The 19,032-nt window shown below is 37.7% G+C and overlaps 1 protein-coding gene and 1 long non-coding RNA gene across 3 annotated transcripts; both read right to left on the bottom strand.

The window, feature by feature from the left end:
* Positions 1 to 1,927: 1,927 nt before the first annotated feature.
* Positions 1,928 to 3,411, bottom strand: LOC113333525. 2 transcript variants are annotated; one of them, XR_003352109.1, is made up of 3 exons: positions 3,263 to 3,411; positions 3,067 to 3,147; positions 1,928 to 2,131 (listed from the first exon to the last, which is right to left on the bottom strand). It is a non-coding gene; the product is annotated as an uncharacterized LOC113333525 (long non-coding RNA). The 2 variants fall into 2 exon arrangements; XR_003352110.1 differs by lacking the exon at positions 1,928 to 2,131 and adding an exon at positions 2,362 to 2,386 and having other exon boundaries at positions 3,263 to 3,404.
* A 5,238-nt stretch (positions 3,412 to 8,649) lies between these two features.
* Positions 8,650 to 9,729, bottom strand: LOC113333556. Its single transcript, XM_026579989.1, has 2 exons — positions 9,466 to 9,729; positions 8,650 to 9,339 (listed from the first exon to the last, which is right to left on the bottom strand). The coding sequence occupies exons 1-2, from the start codon at positions 9,727 to 9,729 to the stop codon at positions 8,650 to 8,652; spliced, it is 954 nt and encodes a 317-aa protein (XP_026435774.1).
* Positions 9,730 to 19,032: the final 9,303 nt, after the last annotated feature.

The following is a 19,032-nucleotide window of genomic DNA, read 5'->3' as shown; positions in this document are numbered from 1 at the left end:
GAACCTTTTCCAGTGATCAACGACTCCCATTTTTATGAAAGTGAAAAAGATAAATCGTGACTGAGATTTAACCCACCTTTTAAGCCTAATCCAACGTTCCGGATTTTATTTGCCGGAATATTTTATCTCTCTATTTGCTCCGCGCGTTACTTCTCGGATTCCACATGAAGCGTTTTTCGAAGAATAAAGTTTCTTTTCCCTTCATTCACTATGTTAAATTGTAAATGAATCTAATTTATTGTCATAAGCGTCTTTCTTTCATGCACATCAATGTAAAATCTCATTGATGGATAAAGCACCAAGATAAAGGTTACACATAGTTTTTTTTCTCTTACACACGATATTGAGTAGGATTAGAGATTTTTTCAGGTGCGAGTCACTCTTTTTTTTGGGTGATTCAATTTAGGGATTTTCTTTTTTACACTCATTTGGAAAATCTTCAATAGTTGTGTTGAATTCGTTTTGATATTCCCCCCCTCCCGATTTGGTTGTGCACACCTTTCGATTAATTCCTCATCCTTCCGCATCCTGAAGCTATACAAGAAGAGCTTGAAAAACTATTTGTGGATAAATTAATAGGGAAAAGCTAATTGCGTTTCAATTGTTTGTGCTGGAAAATTTGAGCTATTTGTACCGAGTCATTATATTTTCCAATGAAGGTTATCACACAGCTGGATCGATTCATCCCCATATATGAGATCAAATCCATTAATGGCGGCTTTATATTTGCAGGAGAGTCTGCTTTGACCTGTACGGTATTATTCCCTTTCATTTTGTATATTCGTATATGATATTTTACTTATCTGCGAGTTGACAAATCAAACCTTAATTATTCCCTATTAATCACAACTATTGTTTTAAATAATAGAAGCAGGTGAACTACAAATTTAATCTGGAGCTGCAATGAAGACCAGATTTGTGCCCGTGCTATGCACCAGGTATATTTTTTCTGATAACTTGGTGTTCGTGGGGCTTCGCCACGTCGCGTGGCGACGTATTTTTGATTTGGTGTGTACGGGGCTACATCCCGCCTCGTGGTGATGTATTCTTGATTTGGTGTGGCGGAGTAAATACATTCAATAGGTGGAGAATATATACATATTTATTTTTTCCTTTTAACTTGGTGTGCGTGGGGCTTCACCCCCCACCCCCACCGCCCACCCACCCCCACCCCCACCCCCCGTGGCGATGTTTTCTTTGATTTGATGTGCACGAGGCTTCGTTCCGTCTGTGGGGATGTATTTTTGATTTGGTGTGCGGGACAAATATATTAAATAAGTGGAGAATATGTGCAGATTTTATTTATTTTTTCCTTTTATTTTCGCCAAAAATACGTGGATTTTTTCCCTTTTATATATTAATTTGGAAAAAAGAGTAATTACTCGATTTCCAAATTGAATTTGGACTTCCATAAAATTCCAAACACGGTGAGTTAGGTTTTACTTTTACGTTTGTAATTTTTAAACCAATCATGAATTCCAAATTGAATTTGGTTTCCTTTTTCTAATCTTTTCCCTACTCTTTTAAACCAGTCATACGCTGCCAAGTTTCCTCACCAAAACGCTCGTTTCACAAAATTTAAAAAAAAACTATTTCGACTAATAGGAAGCGAGGGTATTCTTACCGTTCAACATGGGATCTTTACTGGTATGGGCCTAGATATTTCGGTTGGATGCTTGGTATTCAATAGGGGGTGCAACGGACAGACGGTTGCGGATTAGGGGTCACCCGCAACCAATCCGTCAAAATTACGGATTTGGAAAATCAAACCGTGTCTGGTCCATCAGCGGGTGATACGGCCCGGTTGCGGATTAACCGGGGATTTACTTAGGAAAAAAATAAAACAAATAAAAATACGAAGTTCAGAAACAGGAAATTTTAACATAAAAGATAGTACTGGTAACACAAAAGAGTATTAGTACTGGTAACACAAAAGAGTATTGTGTTTTTTTTAACGGAAACAAAAAAATACTAATTCTTGCAACAACGGAAGGTAAACTATCAAATGCAACAAGTCTGGTGCCAAGCCAATGGAAATTCTGCTGCCAAAAAAGAGTACTTAAATTTGAGTACTAGTTCATCCAATCCATAATTCATATGTCCGGAATTTCTTTCAAGACTTCTTCCGCATCTATAAAATGAGAAGGAATGTTTGCAATTAGATAAAATTGAACTGTGATCATATAACAAGTACCAAATGGACTAAAAAAACTGAATCATGGCAAACACCACTATCATATGTTTAACACAAGTATGGCCATATCAATTTCATACTCGCAAGTGGACAAAAATGTAGATCATTTGAAAAATGTGCTTTATCAAACAACATTTGCAAATGGAAAACCGTATGAAGAGAGAGAAGCTTTGTTAAACATGACCAAGAGTACTGCAACAAATATGTTTTATTGAATTTGTCAGTACCATAAGAGATACAAATGATATATTACAAAACTCTGAGCAACCCGCAAAGAAAACGACAACTCAAATAAGATATGTCAAAATAGTCATATAAATTAGGAAAGATAAATGATTCATGTAAACTGAAAGCGAAGCATGTTGTCTGATTTTTCCTAACTACACTTTAGTCTAGGGTACTCTGAACAAGGGTTCTGAGCAGGAGAAAAAAAACAAAAGTGAGATGCAATTTCGAAGAAACGCTAACTAAATTTCCAATAAAAAGACCTACTTGACCTAACATAACAGGTATCTGTTCTCAGTTCACTTAGTTTTTATGAGGCTTTATGTTGTTGATATCCACTCATATCTCACATCAAACCCTAATTTCCTCATAGAAATAAATTCTAATTAGCAACAAGACCCTAATTTCCTCATATAAAGAAATTTTAATTAGCAACAAGACGTAAGGTTGATAACTAATTGGCAGTACTCTTGTAATCATTCACAATTTTGTAAGTCTGTATTCGTTCCCCCACAACCAAATAAGCTGAACATAACGAAATAGAATTTGATACCTTCAGCTACTTGAACATAATTTCCCTTAAAGATACTCAAACAGAAGACTAAGCGCAAGATACACAAACAAAGAAAGCAAGGTTTGAGAATTACCTAAATCAATTTTTTCAATCCCTTCTAGCATCTCCTCGAAATTGATTTGTTCAGCATAATTTCTTATAAAATTGTAGTCTCCTTTCACAAACCAAACTAAACCCAGTTTAATTTCATGTGTTTCAGACTTAAAGATGAAAAACCCGGAATTTTTTTCTACAATTGAATCCAAAATTAAACAGATAAATAAACTTACTGGTTGCAGGTGCAGCAATCAGGTAGTGCGTTAACTTCTTCTTCAACACGATCCAATACTTTTTAGTGATGAATCTAATAGGCAGAGAACTACTCAGAGTACAGAAATAAAGAACCTCTCATAGGTAGAGAAGAGGGTTGAGCGTGAAGTGAAACTGTTTTAGGTTTCACAAAGATAAAGATGTTTATATATATCAAACTCATATTTCCTATATTATCCTTAGTATTTCTATCAAATTCCTTTCCTGTCCTGCGGTGCGGGTGAATCCGCGGATTCACAAAACCAACCGCAACCAAACCGCTAAACTTTGCGGATTTAAAAACTCAACCATGTCCGGCCCATTGACTCTTGCGGATTGGTTTTCACCCGTAATTTTACGGACGATTGCGGGTGAAATCCGGGGTTTCGATTTTTCTGCGCACACTAATATTCAACCAAGGAGGGATCTATGAAAGGCTCAACAAATATGTTCAGCATGGCCTATGTCCCTGATGTCGTCCTCCTAAATATTTGTCGCTTTATGCATGTAATCTTACATCTTTCGGAGGCAAATTAATCTCTCAGTAATGCCAATTTTGTTTGCACCCCAAAATTTTCAGGGGCGTATAGTGAAAATGCTATTTTATCCCTTATTTTTTTTTAAATCAAAATCAAAACTTTAAAATAAAAATCATATTTTCTTTTTTCGAATTTTATGTTTGCAAATTTTTTTCTGCTCAAATTTGTATGAAAAATCGTCATGATTTTTTCTTTTTTAAAATAACGACCCTCAGGAGTCGTCATTGTTTGACGACTCTAAACAATCGTTATCTTCTTTAAAGATTCATTGATGGCGGAATACATTAAAGGGTCGTCATATGCGTAGTTGAACATTACCGACTGTCTAGAGTCGTCACTAAAACAATGACGAGTCTTGAGGGTCGTTTTTTAAATAATAATGACTATTTAGAGTCGTCACTGAAACAATGACGACTCTTAAGGGTCGTTATTTTTTTAAAACTTTCATGACGACTTTTCATACAAATTTGCGCAGAATTTTTCTTTTGTAAACATAAAATTCGGAAAAAAATATTTTGATTTTGACTTTAAACTTTTGATTTTGATTTTAAAATTTTGCACTAATTAAGTGAGATTACCACTAATTAGATAAGGGTAGATTAGGCATTACCGAAATATTTGGATAAGGGGTGACCCAAATTACGATTGAGTGACCTTTTTTGTCCTCTAGTAGGAGGCTCCCAATTACTTTCCAGGGTCCCCAATTGAGCGGTGGATGAGAAGTGGACCATGTCTAACGCCACCATGTTGTGCTGATTGTGAGGAGTTTACGCTAAGAACAAGGTATAATGTAGCTCTTCCAAACTATCTTTTCTATGTTATTTACGCTAATTTCTTCATGGATTTTTTTTAGAGTTAAAAAATGTGCAGTAACTACTTATGGTTATACCCACGAACCAGCAAATGGTAAAGAATTACCCAAGGCTGCTGTAACTCAACATGTGAGTGTGGCATATATGGTAGTTGTGCAGCATTTTAACTATACTCAAGGTGAGTACTTGAGAAACATTTATGTGGATACAACAGACTTATAATGTAACAAGGACATACGACCAGTATTTTTTTTTTCTTTTATTAAGCAAAGGCCTTCAACAAGGCTAATGGTCCTCCTCAACGGTTGGAAGAATCCAAACAGGGGATTTAGACCAGTACATGGTATAATTGTTTTGTTTATTCCACAGAGCAAGCTCATGAGCTACAGAATTACAAATTCTAGATTGAAAACTAAAAATACAAGCAGATAACTTAGTAGAGAAAAAGAGAATGTCTTTAAAGATAGCATCCGTCCTAGTATCTCCATCGAAATTTTCAGCTGAAAATTGGTCTATTAGAGCTTTCACATCACTTTCTATGATGATGTGAGATATATGTTGTTCCACAACTTTCTTTAAGACTGCCCAGATGGCTCTTGCTTCAGCTTCTTCAGCAGAGTGAACATCAAAGACTATGGAAGCACAAAAGGTTGCTTTTCTTGTGAAGTCTCGCATCACATACCCTACACCATTTGCTCCAGAGATAACATCAAAGGCACCTCAGTATTACATCTAATCTAACCGAAAGAGGGGGGGGGGCATCCATTTATCATAAATACTGACAGGCATGGTAGGGGGGATAGTCAGACTAGGATTCCTAGACTTCCTAGTGAGAAGCATAGCTCTAGTTCTAGCTAAGACAGCAGTGAAGTTCTCCTTAATTCCTTGGAAACTGAGGTTAATTCTACTGGTCCAGAGAGACCATAAGATATCCACAAAGAGACATTGATCATCATCAGGCAGTTTAGACTGAGTATCAATTAACCAGAAGAGAAGCCAGTCAATAAAAAAAAATTTCTGAAAAAAATTGAGTGTTGATATTGAAGTTAGAAATGAACCAGACCTTATTAGCAAAGGGGCAGGTGACCAAAACATGCATAATATTTTTCTGAGGATCAGAACACCTAGGAAAATCCACATTATACATAAGAATTCTAGTGTGAAGGATAGTTATGGAGGGAAAAGCATTTCTAGCTGCTCTCTAAAGAAAGACCTGAATTCTGTAGGGTACTCTAACTTTCCAAATACACCTCCAAATGTTTTTACAAGGGGAAGTCCTAAGGCCTCTGAGCCCTAAGTAGGTAGATTTAGAAGAAAATTTGTCGTTCTTTGAAAGATCCCAAGCCCTCCTGTCAGGAGTGCAAAGCTGTCTTAAGGGAATGGAGATAATCTTCTGGACATAAGCATTATCAAAATGGGTGTTAAGGCGAGACACATCCCAACTTCTAGTTTGGGAGTCAATAAAATAAGCAACTTTAATACTAGGATCAGGAGGGACAAGAGGGTTGAGTGTGGCAGAACCCAAAGAAGGGATCCATTTATCATACCATAGGTTAATGAATTGACCATCCCCAACAATCCAGGAAAGAAAGGGTTTTATAAGTTCCTTGATGGCATGCAGACACTTCCAAGTCCAAGAGCAATTGGCAGTGCATTTCGCATTCAAAAAATCAGTTTTATGAAAATATTTAGCCTTAAGAACAGTGGCTAATAAGTAATTAGGATTTTCTAAGATTCTCCAGGAATTCCTAGCAAGCATTGCTAGGTTGTTTAACTCATCCTTTCTGAACCCCAGACCTCCTTCAGCTTTGGGGGAGCATAAAATATCCCAACCAAGGAGGTGCAACTTTCTATCCTTGGGATCTAAAGTTTCACCCCTCCAGAACTTGCAGAGGTGAGAATCCATTTATTACATAGGTGTTTAGGAATAATAAAAGCTCTCACTTGAAAAAGAGGAATATCTTGGCCAATGTGCTTGATCAGAGTAGTTCTAGCAGCTTGAGATAATAGCTTATGAAGCCAGATAGAAATCCTGGCATCAGTGGCTTGGAGAATACCCATATGGGTATGGATTTTAGAAGCTTGGAAAACAGTGGGGGTTCCAAGATATTTTTCTCCTAAATCTCTGCTTTGGATATCCAAAATATTGGCCAAAATAGCTTTCCTATGTTCAGGGATCTTCCTGCTAAACAAAATACCAGATTTTTCAAAGTTGATTTCTTGCCCAGAAGCTAGACAGTACTTTTGGAGATAGTCTTTTATGACATGAATTTTTTTCAGTAGCTTTAGAAAACAAGAGAGAATCATCAACAAACAAAAGGTGAGTCGTTTCAGGAGCCTCTTTACAGACTTTAATGCCTTCTAAAGTCCCCTTTTTTTGAAGGCTATTAATGTAAGAAGATAGGGCTTCAGAACAAATGATATAAAGATAGGGAGAGAGTGGATCTCCCTTCCTTAGACCTCTCTCAGGTTGGAAGAAACCAGTAGGGCTACCATTAAGAAGGAAATAATAGGAAACAGTAGAGACACACTGATTTATCAGCTTAACCCAATGGTTAGACAAACCCATTTTAGTTAAGAATTTTTCAAGAAAATTCCATTCAAGCTTATCATAGGTCTTAGACATATCAAGTTTGATGGCAGCTATACCCTCAACCTTATCATTATGATTGACAACATAAATGGCCTCATTAGCTAGCAAAATGTTATCGAAAATACTTCTCTTGGGGATAAAAGCACTTTGGTTTTGGGAAATGATTTTGTTCATGAAGGGTTTCAGCCTATTAGCCAGAGTTTTTGAAAGAATTTTGTAGATAAAATTACAGAGACCTATTGGCCTATACTGAGTTACTAATTCAGCAAGAGGGACTTTGGGGATAAGAGCTATATTGGTATGATTAAAAACCTTAGCAATGTTACCAGTTATAAAGAAGGTTTGGGTCATATCAACAACAACTTCTCCCACAATATCCCAATGTTTGTGATAAAAGAGGTCTGTAAAACCATCAGAGCCAGGAGCCTTCCCCCCCCCCCCCCCCCCCCCCCCCTTTGGAAGACAACATTCTTAATTTCCTCTGGAGTCAGAGGCATATTTAAGGATGCATTATCTTCTTCAGAGAACTTAATAGGAAGGTCAGCAAGAATTTCATCTTGAAATTGCTGAGGATGGGAGGAATAAAGACTTTTGAAATAATCTATGAAAGAGTTTCCAATACTATCTCTATCAGTTAGAATAGTATTCAAGGAGTTCTTTATACATCTAATAGCATTCCTTTTTCTTCTAAAGAGAGTTATTCTATGGAAATATGGTGAATTTCTGTCACCTTCCAAGAGCCATACTTCTCTAGATTTGTCCTTCCAATATAACTCCTCCAGGTTGTACAAATATTCCAACCTGGCTTTAAGTCTAAAAGTATTACTAGTAGCAGTTGGATTGAGAATTTGGATGTCAGCTAATTATTTTCTAATAGTGGATATATTAGTTTGAATATTACCAAAAGAAGATTTATCCCAATCTCTTAGGCCTTTCTTGGTACTTAAGAGCTTAGCTTTAAGTTTGTAGGAAGGGGATCCTACCACATTAACAGACCAAGAGTTAGCTATAATATCTCTACAGGTAGGATCCTCTATCCACATGGACATAAAATGGAAAGTTCTAGGCATACAAATATCCTCATAGTTAAAACCTATATGCATAGGGAAATGATCAGAAGAGTTCCTAGGGAGGTTGTTAACACAATGTTTAGGAAAAAGATCTTCAACAGTTTGATTAATAAGACATCTATCTAATCTTTCAAGAATCAAATCAGGACCTTGTTGCATATTAGACCAAGTAAACCTTGGTCCAGAAAAACCAGGATCATGAAGATTAAAGACAGAACAAAAATTTCTAAGATTTTAAAAATCAGGGTCATCTACTTCTAGGCCACCATTTTTATCTTCAGTTCCTAGGAGGACATTAAAGTCTCCTATAAAGAAAACAGGTTCATCTAGAGGGACGTTAATCTGTTGACATTGCTATTCCCAAAAGGCTTTTCTTAGACTACTGTTAGGTTCACCATACATGAAATGAATATGGCAGGTCTTAGAGTGGATTATATCAGTAGTAGTAACATAGATGCCCCTCAGACTGGATGATATAATGTTGAGGTGTACTTCCTTCTTCCAAGCAAGAGAAAGACCACTACTTCTCCCAACACTTGGAACATTAAAGGTACAAGGAAATCCCATATTTTTTAGTTTCCTAGCTGCCATGTCTTTGATCATTTCAGTTTCAGAGAGGAAAATAATATCAGGGTTGACATTCTTACACAGTAGACTAAGCTCCTTATTAGCAGATTTTTTACCAAAACCCCTAAGGTTCCAAGCAATCATGTTGATGTTATTGACAGGGAAATGATTTATGGTATTATGAGCAGTATCGATTAAAATATATGGGAGAGGTTGATTTACCTGAGTGGTAGAGTCAGATCCACCACCAAGAGAGGCACTGGTACCATCACCACTCTGAGAAGCAAGTTGGGAGGAGTCGAGACTAGAACTAGCAGCATTGGGAGGAGAATTATTGCAGACACCATTGTTTCTTGGGGAATTTTCAGCAGATACATTGTAGCTCCCAAAAGAATTAAAGACTGGTTGGGTATTGAAGGAACAAGTAGAAAGGTCAATGGTTGGTAATTCTCCAAATTTGGTAATTGGAGGATATAGCTGAGCATAATCAGGTTCAGTAGAAGTTTGTTCTTAAGGAATAACAACTATACTAGCCGGACTGGAATTATCTCTCGTACGTTTCCGTAAGTCAGCTCTGGGATTAATCTTCCTTTTGAGATTTACTAGAGCATCTTGTTCAACAATATTAGTTGTTCTTCTAGTGATGATTGGACTGGTATTTGGCATAGCAGCAGTTTTGAATCTTCTTGAGGAATTTTTGGTACGAATCGGACCACTAGGAGTTGACTCGGTGCCAGAGATAGAAGCAGCAACCGTAACATTTTGAGTGGTAACTTGTTTTAGCACGATTGGCAGACCATTCTCCAACTGTGTCGGATGTTTTTGAACATGTCCAACATCAAATATCTTTGAGAGTAGAGGATCCATTGATAAACGGGCCCATTTGAAAAGTGTTTGATAAGCTGTTTTGAATAGAGTTATCCATACTTTGATCAATAGCTTCTGAGTTTCCTTTGTTGCACACTTCGATAGTAGTAGATTCAATTTGTGTTTCTGGTATAACTTTAGATTATTGCATAATAGTATCAGTGATGGCAGCAGATGAAGGAACTACTTGCTTGATTGTAGGAGGCATCATTAACCTAGAAACAACTGGAAGAGTATAATTGTTGCAGGATGCATCAATTTCTTTGATCTTTTTTTTCTTTAGTTGCCAAGCAGGGCAGTTACGATCTTTGTGATCAAGAATGCGACAAGAGGTGTAGAAATACCTTGGAACTTTGATATGTCTACATTCAATCAGAAAAGGTTCTCTTCTACCTCTTGTGAAGAGAGGAATGCCTGTTGGTAAGGCTTGTTGGACTGGGATTCTGATACAAACTTTGACATTCTTCTTGAGAGGGTGTTTTCTAAAGGGATTTTGAGATTCAAGTAGTTCCCCCATGCTGAGAGTGAGTTTCTTAAGATCTTCAAATTATGTGCATTCATTTGGAATGTTGCATAATATGAACCACATGATTTCCTCATCGAATGTGATTTGATCGTTTGGAGGCTAACCTTCGGTCAGAACAACTCGTAGCACCATTAGATAACCACAAACAAACCAAGGTTTTTGAGACTTGATTCTGTTAAAATCCTCTTCAGATAAGTAATGGATAAGAACTTTGTTTCGCTGACCATTGAAGGTAGTTATGGTTGGGTGTTGAGCTAAAGGCCAGTTATTACAGATATAGAACCGCATTGAAGAAGTTGGGATCAAATTTTCACAACAGACATATCCCACCATACACCATTTCCAATTGGTATCTGCTTCAGCTAGAACAACTTTTTTGCCAATGAAAACTGGTTTAGCAAGTGTAGAGGGTAAAGTTAATTTCTCAGACATTTGAGCAGAAAGTGTTTGAATTTCTTGATTTAAACTTTGGGTATTCTCAGAAGATTGTGGGAATTCCATCATGTAAGAGAGGTGGATATATATGAATATGGGTTGATGGAGAACAGTTTTCCAAGTAACTAATATAAAATATAGTTGCAGAGAAAGGAATCTCTTATGAGTACTCTTTTGATATTGGATACAGACAATGTGGATGAGGGGTAAACAGGGAGAATTTGTTTGTTTATGGGTTTGAACCTTAAAAAAGGAATGAGAAATTTGTTGACTATGGTTTGGAAAACTTTCAGGAGGTATCTGGTGTAATATAGCTATTGTTATACTGCAGGACTTGCTTTGGGGAAGAGAGTTAACATAAGGAAGGTCCTTTTCATATCTTTGCTTTATTGACACTATCCCAGTAGAACAGTTCAAGTGAGCATTACGGACAAGAGTCCACGTATGGACAAATCCAATAATACTTTGTTGGGATTTTTGTTGTAGGTAAGCTTGGGGATACATGACGTAGTTTATGGTAGTTGGATATTTATCATGTTTGTCTCTTCTTGGGGTGACGTTTATACGATGATGCAAACATCCAAATGGAATAGTGGTAGATAATTGGAGGGAAAAATTGTGTTGAGGTGGGTGGCTATGGGTTGATTGTATAAGGTTCGTCGAGGAGTTTGGCTTAGACGTTGAGCTAGTGACGCATCTGCCAGCCATACCCCAAACCGCAATAGTACCTCTCAACTGATGCTGCATTCTTCTAGTCTGCATAAAACATAAAAAATCAATTAGACCCCAAATGGCAATCTCAAAGTTTGGTGACATACCAAGGCCTCCCTTAATAGAAATTCTGTGAGAAGTAAGGGTAGTAATAAGTATTAGGTGTTGAAAATAGGTCTTGATAGGGTAATGATGGTCATTAATGTGAAGGGGATACGTATGTCTTTGAATGGGCGTAGAGAACAAAGCGACATGACGGTTAACTAAGCGCCATAAATGGCAGTTAATGAACAAAATTGTGCCTTTAAAAGGGGGGTTTTGGAAGAGATTAACATCGCCATTAACAAATTTACTAGAAAATGGAAGGTTAAGAGAGATTTTAGCAGAGAATGGCAAGTTCCAGCGCCTCAAATCCGGAAAATCCTTCCAACTCCTATCAATACAATCAAGCGAAAAACCAGGAATTTTCCTTGGAGATGGATGAATTAATGAGGTTGAGGGATGAGGTTGAGGGAGAGATAAATAGACGTGCAAGTGAGATTGCTGAGCGTCAGAGAGAAGAGGAGGAAAAGAAGAGGAGAGAAGATGAAGAGACTGAATCGTTGTTTGCTGCTTGGTTACTGAATCATTATGAGAGGTCAGAATGGAAAACGTAGGAGAGGTCTGAAAGGCATCATAAGGGTCCAAAGTATGGTAGTACAATTGAGAATGACTCCGAAACGGATTCTGCAGCAGGGTACGAGTATCATGAGGAAGAGGTAAACACTAGTGAAGAAGGATCTTATGATGCTGAGGACAGGCTAAAGATGGAGAAGTATCTTGATTGGAAGTTACGAAGACGGTTTGAGTTTGAGAGAGCCAATCCAAATATATTTTCCAGAACCATGTAGGAAGGAGAACCCAAGGTGGAAGAGGAAAATCTTTTGTTGATACATCCCCGAACTGCTCAAGTTGAAGATTCCAGTGACTCTGATGAAAATCTCCCTAATGCCTCCAATGACGATGAAGAATAACATGAAAGTGATGAGGAGGACTCGTCTTCTGGAGATAGTGATACTTCTCCATCTTCATCAGGCAACAGTTGCATTGAACAATATCCGGAGGACGAGAACTGGAGCTACGATGAAGAGGATTGGTAAAGTTCTCTTCTAGAGTGTCGAAAGCAGCCAAGTTTTCAGACTTTGAGAAAAGTTTGAAAATGATCAACAAGTTTTTTGTAAGATGGCTTTCTCGATGCTTGCTCTTGGTCTTCTGAATTTTGCTGCTACTGTTGATAAACAGGTTACTTGTCTTCGTCCTCTTTTGATCGGCTTTTGAAGAATGTGTTTTATTTTCTAGTTGATGTGAATAGATGGTGTTGTTAAGAAGGTTTTTCTGGTTTGAATTAGTAATGCTTGGGTCTGTAATAATCTTTCGGTGTTGGATATGGTATTTTGGATGTTAAGTGATTTGAACCGGGTTGTTTTGGTTATGGTGTTTAGGACTAGCAAAAAATTGTTTTGAACAAATGGGACTGTAATTGCTAAAAAGAAAATTTGATATGTAATTATGAATGCTAGTTTGGAACTTTTTGTAGTAATTTTTAATGAACTGAATGCTTTTAAAATTGAGCTTGTTCAAGTAGTTCTTATGGTTTTTTTTGTTAGGATAGTTTCTGATCGATAAGAATTGTAGGATGAATGTGATAATGGGTAGTAAGTAGGTCTTGTGGATGATGTAACTGCTAAAGATGATCACAAGAAAAAGAACTGATTGATGAATGTTAGTAAGATCAATACTCAGAGGTTTGATTTTTGAGAACATGAAGAAATTTCAGACGCATACGTCAGGATGACAGAGCAGAGCTAAGTTCTTGGTTTTATGCCTGCTACCCCGTACGACCCATTTTCAAAGATAAATGTTTGATGCTTATTTATCAGAGGAGATGCGGTATGGCATGGGTCTAGAAATGGGGTTGATTACTGGATCTTGAAGAAACCCACGGGGAACATATTGGGAATTAAAGGTTAAGCACATGCTATGTAATCGTCTAAGTAAGTTGTAGTGTATCTAGTACAACTACAAGATGAAATTTGGATAAATGGTATCAAGCTACCTTCTCTCTGATAAACAGATCCTGAACTTCAATTGAATTTTAATTAGGTTTTCATTACATGAGAGTTTCAGGAGAAGAATGATTGGTCTTTAATAGACCAATCCTTACCAACTGTATAAATGGCAAGTACAACATCACATCTAATTACAAGACTCGAGAAAAGACTCTAGAATGAGTACATCCATACAATTGGATAATTACACCCAACAGTGTATCTACTTAGAATTATAATGATGCATAAAGAATTGTGGCACATGACAATGCCCCTCCCATTTAGAGATCCTTGTCCTCAAGGATAAAATATGGAAACTGAGCTTTGATGTGAGCAGCATCTTCCCATGTTGAGTCTGTTGGATCTGAGTTTCACCACTGTACTAAGACTTGTGGAATTTCATATGTGCCTTTGACAGTAATTCTAGTGTCCAAAACAGAAACTGGTTCAATCACAAACTGGCCTGCATGGTTTACCAATGGAAGTTGAGGGGAGAGGACAGCCTGCAATCCAATTTTCTTCTTCAGTTGTGAGACATGAAAAACTGGGTGAATCCTAGAACCCACAGGAAGTTTGAGTTTATAAGCAACAACTCCTATCTTCTGTAATACTTCAAAGGGACCAAAATATTTGGCAGAGAGCTTATGGTTCCTTCTCACAGCAACAAATGTTTGCTTGGAGAGTTCCTGTTTCAACAATTGCAGCATAAGGTCTCGTTCCTGCAAGTAGTTCTCTACAGTTTCCACAGAAGTAGAAGAAGGAACTGGAAAAACCAGGTGAGGTGGAGCATAGCCATACAATGCTTGAAAAGGAGACATTTTTAGGCTGGAGTGGTAATTTGTATTGAACCACCATTCAGCTAAAGCTAACCATTGTACCCACTTTTTAGGGTGAGAACTTGTCATGCACCTCAAGTACTGTTCAACACAGGCATTTGTCCTTTCAGTTTTCCCATCAGTTTGAGGATGGTAGCAGAACTGAGCATCAAGGTTGTGCCCAAGGATTTGAATAGTGCCTGCCAGAATTGGCTAATGAAGATCTTGTCCCTGTCACTCACAATTGAACTGGGTAGGCCATGAAGTTTGAAGATGTGAGAAAGAAACTCCTTAGAAACTGTGATAACAGTGAATGGATGGCTAAGGGAAATGAAGTGACTATACTTGGTTAATCTATCTACAACCACTAGAATGACATTCTTTTTATTAGACATTGGAAGTCCTTCTATGAAATCTAGGGAGATGTGTTTCCAAGCAGTATCAGGTATTGGAAGTGGTTGTAGTAAACCACCAGGAAGTGTGTTTTCTCCCTTTTTGCATTGGCACACATCAAAAGTTGTGACAAGTTGAATAATGTCAGCCTTCATATTAGGCCAAAAGAAGGAAGTTCTAGCCCTGTGATAGGTACCATTGATGCCATAATGGCCTCCAACAGCTGAGGCATGTAAATAATACAATATGGAGGATCTTAGGGTAGTACTTGAGCCAATATAGAGTCTTCCTTTGAACCTTAAAATCCCATGTGTATAAGAGTAGTTGCCCTGATTTGGAGTCACAGTAATTTGAGTAATAATTTGTTGTGTTGTTGTGTCAGACTCATAGCTAGAATGGATGTCTTGCACCCACTGAGGTTGAGATACTGCTAAGGAGGAGCATGAAGCAGTAGGCAATCTGGATAAGGCATCTGCAGCTGGATTGTCTAACCCCTTTTTGTACTTAATGACATAGTCAAGACCTAGTAATTTGACTAACCAATTTTGTTGTAATGCAGTAGACAATTTCTGGCCCATAAGATACTTCAAACTCTGATGATCTGTATAAATGATGAACTGCTGACTGCATAAATAGTGCTTCCATTTTTGAACAGCCATGGCAATGGCTAAAAATTCTTTCTCATAGGTAGACAAGGCCAATGCTTTGGGACCCAATGGTTTGCTGAGGAAGGCAACGAGTTTACTGTTCTGCATAAGCACAACACCTATTCCTTTGGAACATGCATCGATTTCCAAGGTAAATGGTTGAGAAAAATCAGGCAGGGACAATACTGGAGCTGAAGTCATAGCAGTTTTGAGTGCAGAGAAGGCATCATTAGAAACATCAGACCAAGAAAAAGAATCATTTTTAAGCATATCAGTGAGTGTCTTACAGATGTTGTCATACCCCTTAATGAATTTTCTGTAGTACCCTGTAAGCCTCTATGTTTCTTCAGTGTTTGAGGTTGTGGCCAATTTACCATTGCTGCAACTTTGTCAGGGTCAGCAGCTACACCATTAGCAGTAATAATATGCCCAAGATATTCTAACCGTGGTTGAACAAATGCACATTTTGACAGCTTGGCAAAGAGAGAGTGCTTCCTCAACAAGGATAATTTTAGTTGTAAATGCTCTAAATGTGCTTCCATGGATGGGCTGTAAACCAAGATGTCGTCAAAGAATACCAGCACAAATTTGCGAAGATATGGCTGAAATACCTCATTCATGAGGGCTTGAAAGGTTGCAGGGGCGTTAGTAGGCCCAAATGGCATAACTATGAACTCGTAATGGCCTTGATGAGTGCGAAAAGCAGTCTTGTGAATGTCAGGTACGTAAACTATGATTTGGTAATACCCAGAACGAAGATCGATCTTGGAAAATACCATAGAACCATTCAATTCATCCAACAGTTCTTCAATAAGAGGTATAGGAAATTTATCCTTGACTGTAATATCATTAAGCTTTTGATAATCGACACAAAAGCGCCAAGTACCATATTTCTTCTTGACTAAGAGAATAGGAGCATCAAATGGGCTATGGTTGTGTTGAATCACTCCACTAGATAGCATTTCAGAGAACAAGGACTCTACGACAGACTTATGTATATAGGGGAATTTATATGGTCTTTAAGAAGTGGGGTTAGACCCATGTTTGAGTGGTATTTTGTGGTCAAGTGATTGACATGGAGGAAGGCCAGTGGGCTCATCAAAAACATCTGCAAAGGTCTCTAAGAGGGAAGAAACTGCAGGTGGAGGTGGAAGTATAGGAGTGGTGGAAATAGAGAAAAACTGGCCAATTAGGGTAGGTGTATTACTCTTAATAAACTTCTTCAATGAAGATCCACTAATCATGCTTAGATAAGGTTTAGAAGTGGTACCCTGAAGTGTAATATGGCTTCCTTGATGTCGAAATGAAATACTCAGTTGACTGAAGTTAAATGTAACATCACCAAGTGGGCGCAACCAATCAGATCCTAAAACAATGTCGCAACTGCCAAGAGGAAGAGTTCATAAATTTGCAGAGAATTGATGGCCTTGCATATCCCAATGTAGGTTGTGGAAGATACCTTGACTGATGGTACTATCTCCATTAGCAACTGTAACAAGCATCCGTCCAGTTGGAGAAACATGTATACCCAATTTTGAAGTTAAAGCAGCATTAATGAAACTATGTGTGCTTCCTGTATCAATAAGGACACCGACAGAGTGCTTATTATGATGACCAACAATTATGATTGTGTCATGGGCAACATTCCCTGTCAAGGCATGTAAGGAAATCTCAATGGGAGAATCAGGAGTCGAGGGAGAATCTTCAGAGACATCTTCAGTGGATGATGACTCCTACCTTTCAAGGTCCTCATCAGCAATCAACATGAATAGTTTTTGAGTTTTATATTGGTGACCCTGTCTGTAGAACTCATCACAGTTGTAACAAATCCCCTTATCTTTTCTAACTTGCATTTGAGCATGAGTGAGTCTCTTAACAGGAGGAAGAGAATTGTCTGGAGATGTTCTAGTAGGTGTGGTAAGGTGAGTTACAATGGGAGGTGATGATGATGTATTTTGCTTGGTAAGGGTAGAGGATGGGGAGAAAAATGATTTGACTGTAGATGGTGGGTGGGAAACAGAAAGTGGTTAAGGTACAAATGGTTTAGAGAAGGATTTAGTTGGTTTAGGCTGATGATGTAGAGAAGCCTGTTGCAGCCTAGCCAAATAAAAAGTTGTTGCAGTATTCTCAGGTTTGAACATTTGCACAACTGTACGGATTTCCTCTTTTAACCCACTAATGAAGCTTAATGTGTAAAAACTCTCAGGTAGATAAGGATTATTAGCTATCATAAAGCTTTTATAATGCTCCCAAAGATCATAGTAATCTTCGACAGTGGAGGTTTGGGCTACTTTATTAAAACTACCAACATAATTATCCTGAGCAACATCCTCAAATCTAGCACATAAATCATGTTTAAAGGTTTCCCATGAAATAAACTCTTTACCCTGTTGGTAATTTAAAAACCATGAATCTACTGCTGAATCGAAATGAATTGCAGCCATATCAACGCGTTCATCTTCAGGAAATTTATCTAAACTAAAATACCGGTCACATTTAAGAGCCCAACCACGAGGATTAATACCATTAAAACGAGGAAAATCAACCTTGGGAGTACGAGTGAACTTACGAGATTCAGTATTAGAAAAATTATGAATCGCCTGATGAAGATCTGTAAATGGATTACCCGGATTTGGTGGATGATTTTCCGATCCAGAAGCCTCAGGTTGATGAGATTGCGTCGATTGAAACAAATTGATAAGAAGATTCATCTTATCACCCAAAGATTGAATCTCAGTTTTCATTTCAGTAATCGCATCGGTGTGTTGAGCAACAGTATTTTGAATTTATTGAAGCTTTTCTTTGGTGGCCATGGTTACAGATTCCAGGATGGAGTCTGATACCAATTGTAGTGTATCTAGTACAACTACAAGATGAAATTTGGATAAATGGTAGCAAGCTACCTTCTCTATGATAAACATAGCCTGAACTTCAATTGAAGTTTAATTAGGTTTTCATTACATGAAAGTTTCAGGAGAAGAATGATTGGTCTTTAATAGACCAATCCTTACCAACTGCATCAACGGCTAGTAAAACATCACATCTAATTATAAGACTCGAGAAAAGACTCTAGGATGAGTACACCCATACAATTGGATAATTACACCCAACAGTGTATCTACTTAGAATTATAATGATGCATAAAGAACTGTGGCACATGACATAAGTATAAACATCCCAACTTCATATGTAACTAAGACGAGTCCAAATCCACCATCTTGAAATATGATTCACGCAACCTATTTTCATAGGTCTTTAGCAATCTTAGTTCAAAACAATTTATCGTTCAAGAACTGTTTTTGTGTCATATGACCGTTTGGAAATTGCCCAAGCAATGATATTTTATATTTATGGAAAAAGAGAATGTTTCAATACATCAAAAGAAAGTTTTTAGAACTATTGAAATCTAGACTTAGAGTAGGTTTGCAAACTTAGTAAGCGTACCCTGGATATTTGAGGTTCCGGGATGTAGGTAGGTACGCATGCCTAGTACGCGTACCATGGTATTCTGAATTCGTGAATGGGTACGGTTGGTGGCCCGAGTTCATGAATAGCCTAACAGTATACATAACTAGTACACGTACCGTGGCTCCCGGAATTCACGAAATGGCTCATAGGTACACGTACCGTTTCCAATACCTACCCAATATGAATTAAGCAGATGCTCATAGACTATTTTCACAAATATG

This window comes from Papaver somniferum, unplaced genomic scaffold (genome assembly GCF_003573695.1).
Source record: "Papaver somniferum cultivar HN1 unplaced genomic scaffold, ASM357369v1 unplaced-scaffold_133, whole genome shotgun sequence".
NCBI lineage: Eukaryota > Viridiplantae > Streptophyta > Magnoliopsida > Ranunculales > Papaveraceae > Papaver > Papaver somniferum.
Note: the sequence above shows the minus strand (reverse complement) of the source record. Positions and strands in the feature narration are given on the sequence as shown.

What these genes read in the sequence shown, in the direction of transcription:
- LOC113333556 (XM_026579989.1), bottom strand. Translation starts at nt 9,729, where the DNA reads ATGGATCCTCTACTCTCAAAGATATTTGATGTTGGACATGTTCAAAAA. An exon ending in TTGTTGAACAAGATGCTCTA is followed by an intron (nt 9,340 to 9,465) that starts GTAAATCTCAAA and finishes GATTATGCTCAG; the next exon opens with CTATATCCTCCAATTACCAA.